Consider the following 15,964-nt stretch of genomic DNA (forward strand, 5'->3'; position numbering starts at 1 on the left):
CTTCCCTGGTGGCGCAGTGGTTGAGAATCTGCCTACTAATGCAGGAGACACGGGTTCGAGCCCTGGTCTGGGAGGATCCCACATGCCGCGGAGCAACTGGGCCCGTGAGCCACAACTACTGAGCCTGCGCGTCTGGAGCCTGTGCTCCGCAACAAGAGAGGCCGTGATAGTGAGAGGCCCGCGCACCGCGATGAAGAGCGGCCCCCGCTTGACACAACTAGAGAAAGCCCTCGTACAGAAACTAAGACCCAACACAGCAAAAATAAATTAAAAAAAAAAAAACAATGTGGCTTCTGGAGCAGGGAGCCTAGAATTATCATCTATCTGTCATCTTTCACTCAAAGAGAGAGTGTCGGCAGCCATCGAAGTTTCTGATACTTGAGAAGACAGGAAAGAGCAATATTTATTTCTCAATGTCCAAAGGGAAATTATAAAATTTCAGTGGTATGATAAATGCTTAAATACTTAATGCAATAAATCCTTCCCTATTAAAAGCTACCCACACCCACAGAGGGATACATTTCTTCCTGAATTAATAGCAGAGACACAGGCTTCCCTCTCAGGGTAGGAACACAGAACTGCTCCACCCCCTCCTTGCACCTTTAAGAGAGGAAGCACTGTGGTTCAGAAAGGCCCTTATTCCCACCCTAACACGCACAATGCCAACTGTTCCTTGAGAGGGCAGGCTCACCTCACTGTCCTGCTGATTAATCTCGTTGAGGCTTGACTGTTGTAGCAGGACTGTTAGGAGCCTGTAAAGAAAAACAGGAGAAGTGGCTTAAAAGAGCAGAGTCTGAATGCGAACATGACATTAGAAATACAGTCTGCTGAAGGCCTCCAAATGACCATATGCCCTCTGCATTTACTAGGGGGAAAGATCCACGGAAAAAAAGCCAGTGTGATAGGTAAGAAGGCACAAGAAGGCAGGTAGGAGGAAGACTTCTATCTCTTCTCCCACCTCCTCTCTGTCTTAGTGCTTCTGGAGCAGCCAGAGAACGGAGGAAGCGAATCCTCACACTCATTACTCACCAGAACGGTATCCCTTTGCGTTCACTCTAAGAAGCAAAGTCCTCCAGTGCTTACTTTTTATGCATTTTCCATAAACTTACAGAGTGCTTTCAAATTGCTTCACCACTAGGTACACGTGTCATGCCTTCTAAATGTACTGGAGGCAGTCAGCATTTACAACTTCCCCTTATTCTTTCTAAAACGCACAAATACCTAAGCATGCAATGGCAGTTAACAGTGTGAAACAACTGCCAATGATTCTCAAGTTCAAGTTCTTATCCCACTTGGGCCCAATACTTGGTTGACTGAGGTCAGTACTCCATATGTGGGAGAGAAGCAGTTGAGTACAGTGGTTAGGAGCCCAGACTCTGGAGCCAGACTACCTGGGTTCACATCCCAGTCCTGTCACTGACCAGCTCTGTGACCAAGTTACTTGAAGGCAAGTAACTTCACTTCCCTGTGCCTATGCATTCTCATCTATAAAATGGGGGTAACAAAAAGTGCCTACCTTATAGATCAGTGTGAGGATTAAATGAGTTAACATGCATACAGCATTTAAAGCATGCCTAGAACACAGTAAGTGTTATTTCTAGAATACTTAACCTTAGAAGTTTTAACCCTGGCTCCATCTCAGAATTCCCTGGGGAGATTTTTTTTTACCTGGGCTGTATATTCAAGGTTTCTGATGCAGGAGGTCTGGAGAGAAGCATAGCTTCTACCATTTAAATAAGCTGTTCAGAAAATTCTGGTAAACAATCAGATTTGGAAACCACTGAGAAAGGTGCTGAATGAATAAATCAATGGATACTCATTGTTATAGAAGGAATTGTGTCCCTCCCAAATCTATATGTTGAAGCTCTAACCCCCCAGTGCCTTAGAATGTGACTATATTTGGAGATAGAGCCTTTAAAGAGGTAATTAAGTTAAAATGAAGGATTACACCGGGCCTTAATCCCATTTGACTGGTGTTCTCATAAAAAGAGGAGATTAGGACACACAGAGTGACGCCAGAGGCACACCCTTACAGTGGAAAGACCATGTGAAGAGGCAGCAAGAGGATGGCAATCTGCAAGCCAAGGAGAGAGTCTCAGAGGAAACCAACCCTGCTGGCACCTTGATGTTGGCCTTCCAGCAGCCGCCTTCAGAACTGTGAAAAAATAAATTTCTGCTGTTTAAGCCATCCAGCCTGTGGTATTTTGTTACAGCAACCCCAACAAACTAATATACTCACCAAGATGATAAAGGATTGTTTATGGGCAGACAATGAAAACATTCGGCAATTATTTTGGAACAGTTATTTGAAAAATAAGATGGCTTAGCCTCCTCCTGAATCAGATTTTCACTCTCTCTCAGCTGAGATGACATCTAAAGTCTTAGTAGTAAATTGCTTAATATTAATCAGAGGGATTGATCATACTGTGTTACAAAGAGAACTTAAATGGGGGTGGACTTCTTCAGTGGGGGGAATATAACCAAGAAGCCTAGGTTTTAAATCTAGTCTTATCACTGTTTTTTGGGGAGCCAGGGTACTGCTGTGATTTAATTCTGGCCTCACCACTGCATGACCTTGCTGAGCTTCTGTATCCTCACTTCTCTAACAAGGATAATAACAGCGGTGGTGGTGGTGAGGGTTAAATAACATAACAGGTGTAAAACTCCTAGTATACAGATTTTAAAGGAACAGTGTCTATGACTGTAAACAGCACATCTCTTTATCCTTTCTGAATTCTAGAATTTCTCCGTCAGGTGGGAAGATGCTACAAAAATAACTGTATTTTGGTTAATGCTATTTTTTATATTTTCCCTTATAGCTGCTTTATGGGGGGGAGGGTAACAGGTGACTATCTTTCTTCTTTCTTTCTTTCCTTCTCTCTCTCTCTCTCTCCTCTCCTTTCTCCTCTCCTCCCCTACCCTGCCCTCTATTCTTCTCTTCCCTTCCCTTTCCTTTCTCTCTCTTTCTCTTTCCCCTCTCTCTCTCATTAGTGGCCATTGTCTAATCTCTCGGGCACATGTGGTCCAAAGTGCTGGGGGAGGGAGAGTGAGAGTGAGCAGAGGTCAGTGGTGGTCCAATCTGGTTATCCTCGGCTAACCCTGAGCAGACTGAGATCAGCTGTAGTCGGACAGGATCTTCTGGGGCTCCTCTAGAGCAGCGTGATCACATTGGGGGAAGTTGGCTCTAACCAGATGAGAATGGGGGTGGGGAGATCAAGACCTCTTCTCACATCCTGGGTGAGCCTCCAAGGGTCACAGGGTGAGCCTGTGCTGGATAGTCCTCTGTTTGTCTCTCAGACCCAGTCTCTGCCCTGCAGTGTCCTACTCTGAGGCTGACCTCCAATAATTCATCATCCAGGTCCCCTGCCCTCTGACCTCCCACTGGGTTTGGTTAGTGGGAGAACCAGCAGGAGGAAGGAGAGAAGCCACTTTCCTTTCTGACAATGATTTTTTATCTCTACTAAAGGTCTTGGCTCCTGCCAGGTGGCCCCTCTCCTACACTACAACTACCGCCCAGCTCTCAGCAGGTTTCCAGTAACAGCTTCCTTCCTCACCTCTTGTGGCCTAGGGGAGGAACATTTTCCTGCTTTTGGAGGGGCGTGGGGGTGGCAGACTGTCACCATCTCTTGCCGGTTAATTTCAAATAGTCTTTCATTAAACTTTCTTAGTCATCTCGCTTACTATTTCATGTCTTCCCTGTCACGACCCTGAGTGACATATGCCAATCTACACTGCTTTCCTCCATTTGACTCCTAGGTCACCGAGACTCATCGATCTTTAAAGCTGGTACAAATTTACAGATGAGTATTCTCTCTCTCTCTTTCTCTCATTTTATGAGAGCAAATGACCTGATGCACTACACTACTTGCCAAGGCCATCACACGTTGCCCTGGTTGTCCAGCCTGGACTAGAAACCAGGTGTCTGCTTTCCAGCCTTGTGCTTCTATCCTGTTCCGTGGTTCAGAGGTCATCTGCAAGATACTTGTCCCACATCTGTCTTAATTAACAGCGGACTTGCAGACCTCTTAGTTTTGTTTTCTCAGAGCTCCTGTTTTGTGCTAAGGTGACCCAGGAGTATTTCTCCCATGACCCCCCAGCCCAATTTCCTATTAGCACCAGCTAAAACTCTGCTCTCAGATCTCCAGGCCACAGCATAAGGCTCACCTCATCCCAGCTGCCAGGACAGCAGGCACAGGTCCCCAGCAGGAGCTTTCCCAGACAGGCAGAGTGGTGAGTGATAAGAGCACGGAGGCTGGAGCCAGACTGCCTCTATTAGAAGCCCTGCTCCCTCACCAATCAGTCAGACCTTGGACAAGGTATAAAACTCTCAGTGCCTACATTTTCTTATCTGTAAAATAAACATAACAACCCTACTTCTTAAAGATTTGTTGTAACTTTAAATGGGTCAAAGCATATAAAGCACTTAACATGGACTTTACATACTATAATAAATTCTATATAATGATTAATTTCTTAAAAGGCTCCTACGCTTTATATTCTGGGGTCCTGTGATTGCCATTAGGTGACTGGTAGGCCAGAGAGAGCTCAGCTAGATGTATCCAGGAAAGGGGGGAGGGTTGTCTCCTTGAGCTTCTCTGTTTTGCTGGCCCCTTGGGCTCACAGTCCTGGAGGGGGCTCAGCCCAGGGATGGCTGGGAAAAAGGGTCCCCAAGCCAGTCATCTGCTCTCCTGTCCCTGAAGCTGCCTGAAACATCCACTGCAGGTTAGAATGCATCACCTGGAAACTAGAGAATAGGACCCCAAAGAAATGATTTCCTTCCTCCCTCTGGCAGTAGTCAAGAGCAATGAAAAGAGGCAGAGCTGCTGGCACTCTGGCAGGAAAAAAAAAAAAAAAAAAAAATCTGCTGGTAACCATGGAGACCATAAAAAAGACTTTCAGAGAGCTCTGTGGCTGCTTTCAGAGGAAAGCGCTGCTCGCCTTGCAACTCTAGCATGCGCAGTGTTGTACAAACACAACTGCGTGCTCTTTGGAGCTCTGTCTTAATGATCATGCCCCCTCTTTCACATGGACGCCCTCTGAATGTCCCAGCCAAGGAAGCAAGAAAAGCAATGGGGAGCTGAAAGGGAGAAAACTCGGACCTGCCGAGAAGCAGAGCATTCAAAGCAGGAAGGGGACTCGTGAGAGGAAACCTGTGCTCCTTTGCTTTTGTACATCCAGCTTGCCTTCGTGTTCTTAATTATAGGTCCTTCATCCCGGCAGCAGCTTAGATTTCCCACAGAGATGCAGCTTAGCTAAGGCTGTATATTGCCACTGGTTGGTTTGCTAGTGAGTTGTTTCCATCAGAGAACCAAAATTTCTCTGGAGGCAAAGGGCTAACTGAAGTGTCCCCTTGGCTTGTTTATAAGCAGCTTCAGTTTGAGACTTCACTCTAAATAGTCTCCAGCAAGCACCGAGTGGAAGGAGTGTGCTGTTTGGAAATATAGGAGTTAGTGGATTTTAAAAGGAGTATGAATACCTGAGTACAAGGCCACAAAGTGGCTGGTACATATGCTTATGATTAGAGGAAAAATATAGATGCATGTACACTGAATGGTTCAGTCTAATGTTCATTGGGTTCTAAAATCTTGCAATGCTCTACAATGTCCCAAGGTTAATACAAATGGGAGCGCTGTTCATACCCTGATGACCTTCGCAGTAAACGTGTGCTCATGTCAGTGGGTGCAGGACTGTGTGGGCACGCACCTGTGTGTGCAGATATATTTTTTGTGGACCTGTGTGTGCTAAGGTGAAGAAGGCCAGTGTGAGAGCTGGTGGGTGGCCAGCAGGGTTTCAGGGTAGCAGGGTTTCAGGGTAGCAGGGTTTCATTCTTTAGTGCTGATCTACGGTACTTTATTTCTATCTTCCATCATCATCGATAACATCACCCTCATCATCACCACTAACACTTACTGAACATGGGCAATTGACAGTGTTCAGTGCTTTCCACATATTTTCTCATTTACTTTTGCCTACTTACCTATGAGGTAAGTACTGTATTATTCCTACTTTCTAGAAAAGAAAGCTAGCTGAACCTTGACATGTTAACTTGCCCAAGATAATGTGGTCTATAAGATACGGAGCCAGATTCATACTCAGTCAGTCTGACTCCTGAGCTGGCACTCCTGGCCACCCTTTACCTCAATCCAAAAACAGGAATTTAGGTGGTTTTCAGATACATATAGTAAAACAAAATCACAGGCGAAAACACTAGGCAAAGAGAAAATGAGGGCAGGATAAAGAACACATAATTATGGTCCTATGTGCATGCCAGAGGTGAGACACAAATTGGGCTTTGAGTTTTCTAAATATGTAAAGAGAGAAACATGATCATAAGTCACAGTGTCCACATAGTAAAAATAAAAAATAATTTATCAGGAGAAGCACAGGAATTCCTCCTTTAGTAGAAATTTTTCTTGTGGTTTTTCAGAAAAGATTTTTTTGGACACTGTAACAAAAAAAAAAATGTCCTGACAATCAGACAATAAGGAGTTTTGTATGGCTGTTTCTTATAAGGCCTCTCAGTGTAGACTGAGGGCTTAATGATAAAATGTGGCCATTAAAGTAAATTCAACAAGTCCACAGCAGTGGACTCCAGGAGCACAGCAGACCCATTGGACAGGTTACTTATCTTCACACATGCAGTATGCAATTAGTTTTCTTCTTGATGCCTTAGTTTTCTCATCTATAAAATGGGGATAGAAATATTACCTATCACATAGAGGTGTGGTAAAGATTAGATGAGATAGCACGTGGAAAGCACTAAGAACTTTGCTCAGAACATGATAAACAATGAGTGCTGTTTGTCATCGTCATCCTTTTTGTAACTACAGACCTATATGCTTTAATGGTCAGACAAGCTGGCCTAAAGTTGTATTCACTTAGGAAAATTAAATAGTCAAACAGGTATGCATGGCCTAATGGAAGGTCACTCCCTTCTGCGTTATGATTTTAGGATTAGAAAGTGCCCATAAGACAGACCAAGAACTTTTTTTCTCAGAAAACGATTCTGAGTTCATGCAGACACACAAACAAATGGGCAACTGAAGTCCAACTTCTCTGGTGCGGTTAGTTTCGGCTTGAAGGATTTAATGCCGATGTTATCAAACTCTGCCACGGCCATAAAATTTCTCAGTAAAACAATGATAAAATATCTAATTTTAAGCAATGTGATTCCATAAGGAATCCTTTCAAACAAGCTAGTTTTGAAATGTTCTCTAGGTAACAAAGCCAGTTGATTTGCTACATGGGTTGTGTCAAACTAAAGGTTGGCACTTGCCATCTATCCCTACAAGGATGAAATCACAAGCTGCTGAGACTGCTGACCTTCAACACCCCCTGAAAGGAGTTCAGGGTGGAGATCAGGAATGAGGCACTCTGTGCTGTGGGAAAAACTGGTAGAACGGGCCTTCAGATAGTTAGATGTTTTCAGGAGAAGATTTTATGAGCCCAATTCTTGCATCTCCTCATATCTAGAAAAGCACTAAAATCTTTCATGGTGACGTCTGCTCCTCGTGACCAGCAGCAACCTTCTGCAAAACCGTGTGCTGGACTGCACGTACTCCCCCTTCACTAAAATCACATATATACTGACCTTCCCCCCTACCCCTTTGCAGCAGTTGCTCAGAGCTATCTGAAATGCTCTCTTCTGGGCTATAAGTCCTCATTTTGCCCCAAATAAAACTTAACTCACAACTCTCACGTTGTGCCTTTTTTTTTTTTTTTTTTTCAGTCGACAGTTGTTAAGGTTTAACCCAATTCATTTTCGGAGAACATTTAACAGGTATGATAATTTTGGTTTTGGAATATTTAATCTTAACCTTTGGGTTTTACTAGTTACAGCAGCTAGCATTACCATAACAAAAGCAGATTTTATCTTCCAGAATCAGCTAACTGTCCATTTAGGACAATAAAACTATATAATCAGCACACAGAGGATGTTTATTTTTCTGGCTTCAGCTCTTCCTAAGGTGGTGACTGGGTCATTTGGGACAATTTCATGAGAAGGGGAAGCCACAGCTCTGTGTTATCTCAGTTATAGTGATGTAATGTAAATCCTAGAGTCTAGGGGCACTGCTGGGCATAATAAGAAATAGTCTAATAAGTCCACAAAAGAGGAAGTACACTTAGTTTTCAATATATTATTGTAGTGATTTCAGATGATGACCCAAATCTATTGACCAAATTGATCCTGAGTGCGATTCTGACTGCCGAGGCTTAGTTCACCCCTCAGGTGCAATGGTTTAACGGCAGAGCCAGGTTTTCACCAAAATTCTTGTCCCCCTTTCTTGGATTGGAATCATCACCAGAAGGTGGATTCTTGGTCAGGGACTATATTCCCCACCGCTCTTTATGGCCAAATGACTCATCCTTATTAATGGAATGTGAGCAGAAGTGAACTGTGTCATTCACAGGCTGAGATTTTAAAGAAATAAGTAAGGCTTATCTAAGCTCCTCTTACCCTATCTGCAGGCCAAACAAAAAGGATTCTGTGATGCTAGGAGATGATGAAGCCACAAGCTTGCATCCCTGAATTACCTGTGGAGGGGAGGCTCCCTGCCCCCATCCAGGAAACATATATTGGACTAAACTTTTATTATGTTAAAACGCTGAAGCTTTGGGTTTTATTTGTTACAACAGCTATGATTACCATAACTAAAGCAGGTGTTCATTTTCCAGAATCAGGCAGATTTTGAAATGACTACTCTGAGTGAGGCAGGTAAAAATCATCTAAGTGGAGTAAATTGGGGCAGAAGAGTCTTAAAAGGTACGTTTAAAATGTATTTTCTAAAGATTACTCTTGGGAAGACAGTATGATTTTGTGACTAAATATTTTTGTGGGTTGTCTAGAAAAGTCACTCTTTTTTCATCAAAAGGTAGTCATCTTTTTATGATGTCTACTGATTGTTAGCTCTGGGATTGCTGTTTCTTCTCTAAACTTCCTTGTTTTGTTGGGCTTTGAGTAAATCCTAGTTTTCTATTATTCCTGGATATGATCCAATGATAATAAGAGGCAAGGCTTGGTTGGGAATAGTCCTGGAATTTCCCAAGTCCTTTAACTTTAGTGTAAACAGACTGAAATGAAGAAATCCTATTACCTCTCAACCTGGAAGGGGCCTTGGTCTCCTCAACCCCCGCATGGCTTCAGTTTACTTCTGAACACAGGGTCTGAAGGAGGCAGCAGAATGCACCCACCGTGCTGCTGGCCTGCAGCCTAGCTCTGGGGAGTGTGAAGTTCCTGTCAGAGGCCTGCTCTGTCAGCAGAGGTTCAGGAAGTGCCTGGAACGGAACCTTGCTGATTCCACAGTGCGAAGTGTGCTGTCATCAAGCTGCCAGGAGGGGCTTTCGAAAGACTGGGGACCCAGGCCACTTGGATACAGAGGCCTGGGGTAGCTACACTTGGTCTGGGCAAAGCTTTTTCCTTTGTTGCTCAATCGTCTTACAAAAAGGTGACCTCAATCATCCAACTACTTGAGGGCTTTCTTTGCATGGTCTCCAGCAGCTCACACTTCTGGTTTGCCTTCTCACCCACTGGTCCCCCTGTCTCAGTCTCCTTTGCTGGGTCTTTGCCTCCTTCCAGCCCATAAATGTTGGCATGACTCTGGGTTCATACATTAACCTTCCCTTACCCTGTTTTGTTTCCATCACAACACTCATCACTATTTGAAATTATCCTATTGATTTGTTTACTAGTGTGCCACTTAACTCCTGCACTAGAAAGTAAGCTCTGTGAGGTCAGAGACACTGGCTTGCCCACTGGGGAACTCTAGGGCCTAGAGCGGTGGTTGGTCCATAATAAGCACTCAATAAATAGTTATTGAGTTAATAATTGACTGATTAACTGAATGAATGAATATAAGAAATTCAGATGATGACAAACAGCATTTCTTCTTAAATCAGAGACTAGGAGACAAGGGTTTTATCGAAATAAAATTGGGATTGAGACTAGAGTTGAGATTGTTCCAGGATATTTTGATTCACTGAGATGGGGTCCTGTCTGCTGCAAACACCAAAAAAATGGATGGATTTTGTTTTTATTTGCCACATGGATTGGATTAGGTGACCTTCTAATCCAAGTTGGGTGCCTCCCAACTTGAGCGTCGTGTGAACCTGGCTACGTACCTCACATCGGGCTCAGCGGTGGCAGCGTGCAGTGGCAGACGGCCATTTTTATCAGGGATATTGTGCTTGGCACCATTTCTTAGTAGACTCACACAGCCTTCCAGCCAACCCTGGAAAAGCAAGAGCATCGTTATATAACACAATCTCGCATAACATAGTAACAGAGTCCAACAAACTTTCTCCAGTTTTCTTTCCCTTTCTTCTTTGGTTTGGCTAAAAACATGTTCTACTGGACCTGAAGTGGTTGGTTAAGGACCATAACTCCCATTTAGACAACAGAGGGCTGAAGGTCTTGAGGTGTGGATTCCTGAGTCTTCTGAGACCTTTACCCTGTAAGATGCAGACTGATTCCTAGACTCTTCTGCGTCTGCCTCCCCATTTCTAGGGCCACTTGCTGGCATTCCACTTTTATAGCCAGTTCCTAGAGCCAAATGTGGCAATGTGATGGGGGTGATTAATCAGCTCTAGACCCTGATTCTATGGGCTTAGCTCCAAATCATGCTCGTCAATGGTCTGACCTGGATGTCACTGTCCAATTCCAAAACTGGGCTCCTATGTCATTCTTGAGTCACAGCCTCCACTCGATGCCTCAATTCATCTATATCTGATAAATGGTCCTTCGTCCTCTTTTCCAAGTTCTTTTTCTAGTAACCACAAAGATAATATCTTGCTTATTCTAGTCAGTCCCCTTCCTGATGCCTGGAATTCTAAACTAAGCCCTACTCCAATGGCTGGGACCCTGCCACCCTGTTGACTGATCTTCCTGCTGCTGAATATGGGGCTGTCACCAGCACCCTCTAAGGGCTCGCCATTGTTGTGTTTTATCCCCCTATGAATTCCCCAAGAAACTTCCTTTGAACTCCCTGTTGTCTACTAATTCACCAGATTGAGACCTGATATTGCCACATCTGATGCTTGTCCCTCCTTGGTTAGCACTTACAGCTGGGTCATTTCTCCACTGTCTCTCCTGTTTCAAAGGGAAAATATAACTGCAGGCTAGTCCTCCCTTTCTGTTTGTTAATACTTTAAGTAAATGACCCAACCCTGCTGATAACTGAGTTTGGCTCACATGCCAAGGAGAACACCTCCTACATTCATCCAGAATCATTTGGGTTACTCACCTAATTAAAAGTAAACTTATAAGTAAATGAAGTATATAAGTATACTTATATGAAGTATATGAGTATAATAATAACTTATGAGTAACTGAAGTTATTATTTTGAAGAATAACATAATAAAGCTCTATTTTTTCCTGCCTTCTTCCATTCTTGTGTAGTTAAGCCTCAAGATTACCCAGTAACAAGAGAAGGATTACTGAAGATTTTCCCATGCAGTACTGGAAGCAATAAAAATGTTACTAAATGCATGGAGAAAAAAAGATAATCATCAGAAAAGACCTTTTGGTTCTGCAAAGTCTGCAAAAAAAATCTTTCTACAAAAGCACATTAAAATTCATAGGTTCTAAAATTGAATGTGGCTTTGTAGAACTGACCAATAATATCTGTCTTAAGTAGAAGCAAATAATTTTCATATTTTACTAATGTATTAAATCTGGTTTTAGTTCCTAATGCCCGTCATCAAGTTTTCTGATTAAAAGGGAAAAATATGGCCAGGAGATCCAAAAGAAAGGCATGCTGGACAAATTTCAGAGTTGCCAAATTTTTGAGTGGCCAAAGTTTTAGTTTTTGAAAAACAAATCTTCTGATGTGGAAGGGTTTGAAACATTTTTATCATTTTGCAACATTTCCTGGAACTATGGGTGTATGTGGTTTTCTTTCTTTTCTTCAGAAAAGAAATCAGAAAACCATTGACTTCATCTGAAACCCATGGTCACTATTCAGAACCAACAAATATGTTTTGGACCTACTATGTTCTGGGTGATTCTGCATGTGGTTCTCCTTCAACAGTGATAAACTTAGGGTATTATTTTTACTACATTTTACAAATGAGGAAGAGGCATAAGGAGGTGAAGAAATTTGCCTAGGATCACACATCTATGGTAAGTTTATTTGTATACTGAGCTTGAAGCTGTGACTGAGACAGTTTCTGAGTGCTCCCTTTGCCTAGTTCCTCTTTAATACTTGAATACAAACATTGCCAGAGGGAGTGGCGGGCTTCACTGTGTAATCACTAAGATACCACCTACTCTCACCTTCCCAGGGATCCTCAGGAGAGCCAGTGAGGGGCCCTGCTTTGGGCTGCCAGACAGAGGTGGGGTCAACAGTAAGAGGGTAATGCCCATGCTGTCATGCCGGCATACTTCCCTATGCAGCTCCTTAGAATGCGCTCCTAGAAAGAGTTGTATGCAACGGTGGCACCTCGCTAGGCTCACTATTCACTGTGATCTAGAGGAGAACTTCTTCCCAGTCCCTTAAGTGCTACCTAGCCCAAGAAATTTGAAATTTTGAATTTTAGAATTTTGAAAGAAGTGTAGCTTGGTTTCACTCTATTCTGTATGCTATTGGCAGTTAAATTTAGAAACCATCTCTATTCCCTTCCTCCATCCCCTGATCCTCATCTCAGACACCAAAAATCCCTACAGCAAGACCAGTTATTAGGGCATGTGCCAGAAGGGAGGAGGACTGGAAAGGCCATCATAAGTCTGTCTGAGACACTGGACTTCACCTAGTACTCACAGATCAGTGTGTTTCAAACTTGAATGGGCATAAAAATTGTTGGGGAGATTTGTTTAACGTGCAGGCACTTCTCTCTCCACCCATAACCCCTGTCCTGCTCCCAGAGTGTCTGACTCAGGAGGTCTAGGGTGTAATCCAGGAACCCACATTTGAAACAAGCACCCCAACACTTTGAAAAATTCTTCCCAGTTTCATGTGTGAGTCCTAGAGAAAGAGGGCATGCAAATAAGAAATGAAAGAGTAGTGTCTAAAGAAAATCTCTGTGAGGACTGGGCAATGCTTTATTGCAAGCAGGAAGGTGTAGTGTTTGGGGAAGGGAAGTGTTCTACTTGTCCAGGGCAGCTTCAGGACACTGTGGGTGAATCCACCACTGTCAATGGGCAGCAATAGCAAATGCAAGAAGCTGCATCGGCAGCAACAGTGGTTATGATGAAGATCTGCAGGAGCCACGTTGGAGAGGAGGGAGAATGATGACCTTCGTGTGGCAACAAGGAGGACTTGTTTGACTTGGACTCAAGATAGCTTTGGAGTCTCCCGAAAGGATTACAGGGAAGATTTGAGAGGAGAGAGGTTTGAAGATTTTCAGTAAGGCTTTACCAAGCTTGTGCTAATATTGGGAAATGCCAGACTGAAATCTCGTGTTGAGGACTGGCTCTATGTAATTTTTAGGTTAGGCGCTGATTGTGGGTTGAATCCTATGCTTGGTGTTGTCCTTAAGAGACTGGTATTTCTCCCCTACTCCCTACCCACCACTCTTCCCAGTTCTCATTGTTCTCTACTTTGCTCATCCTTCAGCTTCCACTCAACTAATCCTACCCCAAAGAGGTTAACTGCAGCTTCAAGTGTTACCACCCACTGAGGGTATTAACAGAGGGCATTCGTAGAAGGAGTACCAACTGTGCTGAGAAATGCCCCAAGGGAAATTCTGATGCAATTAAGATGGAAAAGAATATTTCTCTCATGGCAATATCACCTCTAACTTAGAGGATTGTTAGGAAGATCCAAAATGACTTCAATCCATGAAACCAACTCTAAGTCATTATATAAATGTTGGACATTATTAAAGCAAAACTTTTAAGTTCTATTTCTGTTGGCCAGCTGCACAAATCTAAGAACACTCTTCTGCAAGTGGGGCCCCATAACAACACATTTAGTCCACCCCACTCTTTGACAGACACCACAGACACAGTTGGTACCAGATAGGTTGCCAGGCATAGACTTGTGCGGCCATAAGCGTCCTGCATGTTAATATTGGCTCCCATCTTCAACAGCAGCTTCACTGTGTCCACTTGACGTCCAGAAACCGCGTGCATTAAGGGTGTACATCCTAGAACGAGACATTTCAAAAGCTTTTAAGAATGTTTGACTTGTGACTTCAGACTATACTACAAAGCTACAGTAATCAAGACAGCATGGTACTGGCACAAAAACAGAAACATAGATCAATGGAACAGGATAAAAAGTCCAGAGATAAACCCACGCACATATGGTCACCTTATCTTTGATAAAAGAGGCAAGAATATACAATGGAGAAAAGACAGCCTCTTCAATAAGTGGTGCTGGGAAAACTGGACAGCTACATGTAAAAGAATGAAATTAGAACACTTCCTAACACCATACACAAAAATAAACTCAAAATGGATTAAAGACCTAAATGTAAGGCCAGGCACTATCAAACTCTTAGAGGAAAACACAGGAAGAACACTCTTTGACATAAATCACAGCAAGATCCTTTTTGACCCAACTCCTAGAGTAATGGAAATAAAAACAAAAATAAACAAATGGGACCTAATGAAACTTAAAAGCTTTTGCACAGCAAAGGAAACCATAAACAAGATGAAAAGACAACCCTCAGAATGGGAGAAAATATTTGCAAACAAAGCAACTGACAAAAGATTTATCTCCAAAATACACAAGCAGTTCATGCAGCTCAGTATCAAAAAAACAAACAACCCAATCCAAAATTGGGCAGAAGACCTAAATAGACATTTCTCCAAAGAAGAGATACAGACTGCCAACAAACACATGAAAAGATGCTCAACATCACTAATCATTAGAGAAATGCAAATCAAAACTACAATGAGGTATCACCTCATACCAGTCAGAATGGCCATCATCAAAAAATTTACAAACAATAACTGCTGGAGAGGGTGTGGAGAAAAGGGAACCCTTTTGCACTGTTGGTGGGAATGTAAATTGATACAGCCACTATGGAGAACAGCATGGAGGTTCTTAAAAAACTACAAATAGAACTACCATATGACCCAGCAATCCCACTACTGGGCATATACCCTGAGAAAACCAAAATTCAAAAAGAGTCATGTACCACAATGTTCATTGCAGCTCTATTTACAATAGCCAGGTCATGGAAGCAACCTAAGTGTCCATCGACAGTTGAATGGATAAAGAAGATGTGGCACATATATACAATGGAATATTACTCAGCCATGAAAAGAAATGAAATTGAGTTATTTGTAGTGAGGTGGATGGACCTAGAGTCTGTCATACAGAGTGAAGTAAGTCAGAAAGAGAAAAACAAATACCATATGCTAACACATATATATGGAAACTAAAAAAAAAAGGGTCTGATGAACCTAGGGGCAGGACAGGAATAAAGACACAGACATAGAGAATGGACTTGAGGACACGGGGAGGGGGAAGGGTAAGCTGGGACGAAGTGAGACAGTGGCATGGACATATATACACTACCAAATGTAAAATAGATAGCTAGTGGGAAGCAGCCGCATAGCACAGGGAGATCAGCTCGGTGCTTTGTGACCACCTAAAGGGGTGGAATAGGGAGGGTGGGAGGGAGACGGAAGAGGGAGGGGATATGGGGATATATGCATATGTATAGCTGATTCACTTTGTTATACAGCAGAAAGTAACACACCATTGTAAAGCAATTATACTCCAATAAAGATGTTAAAAAAATAAAATAAATATAACATGTTATGAAAAAAATGTTTGATTTGTAAAATTTATGAGTAGACTTTATTTTCCTGTTCATTTATTATGCTCTTTGCAGATGAACTACCCTCAACACAAACTCAGCTGTTGAGCTGAAGAGAGATGATGATTGTTGCTACATTTATATAAACTATGTATTTTTCACACCCTATTAAATCTTCTGTAATTTTGCTGTAATTGGTTGATTAAAACATTTTGTGCAGATCATAAAATTTGCTTATTACTACCTTAGGAATCA

General features: G+C 42.7%; 1 protein-coding gene across 1 annotated transcript in view; it reads right to left on the reverse strand.

Annotated features, from left to right (window-relative positions):
- Nucleotides 1-15,964, reverse strand: part of ANKRD55 (ankyrin repeat domain 55) — a 102,222-nt gene that overhangs the window by 50,894 nt on the left and 35,364 nt on the right. The window contains exons 3-5 of the mRNA XM_019930032.3: nucleotides 13,953-14,083; nucleotides 10,120-10,229; nucleotides 692-752 (exon numbers count right to left, since the gene is read on the reverse strand). Of these exons, the coding sequence (XP_019785591.1) occupies nucleotides 692-752; nucleotides 10,120-10,229; nucleotides 13,953-14,083 (302 nt within the window). The remainder of the gene's footprint in view (nucleotides 1-691; nucleotides 753-10,119; nucleotides 10,230-13,952; nucleotides 14,084-15,964) is intronic.

The sequence above is a fragment of the Tursiops truncatus genome, chromosome 3 (assembly GCF_011762595.2).
Source record: "Tursiops truncatus isolate mTurTru1 chromosome 3, mTurTru1.mat.Y, whole genome shotgun sequence".
In the NCBI taxonomy this organism is placed as follows: Eukaryota; Metazoa; Chordata; class Mammalia; order Artiodactyla; family Delphinidae; genus Tursiops; species Tursiops truncatus.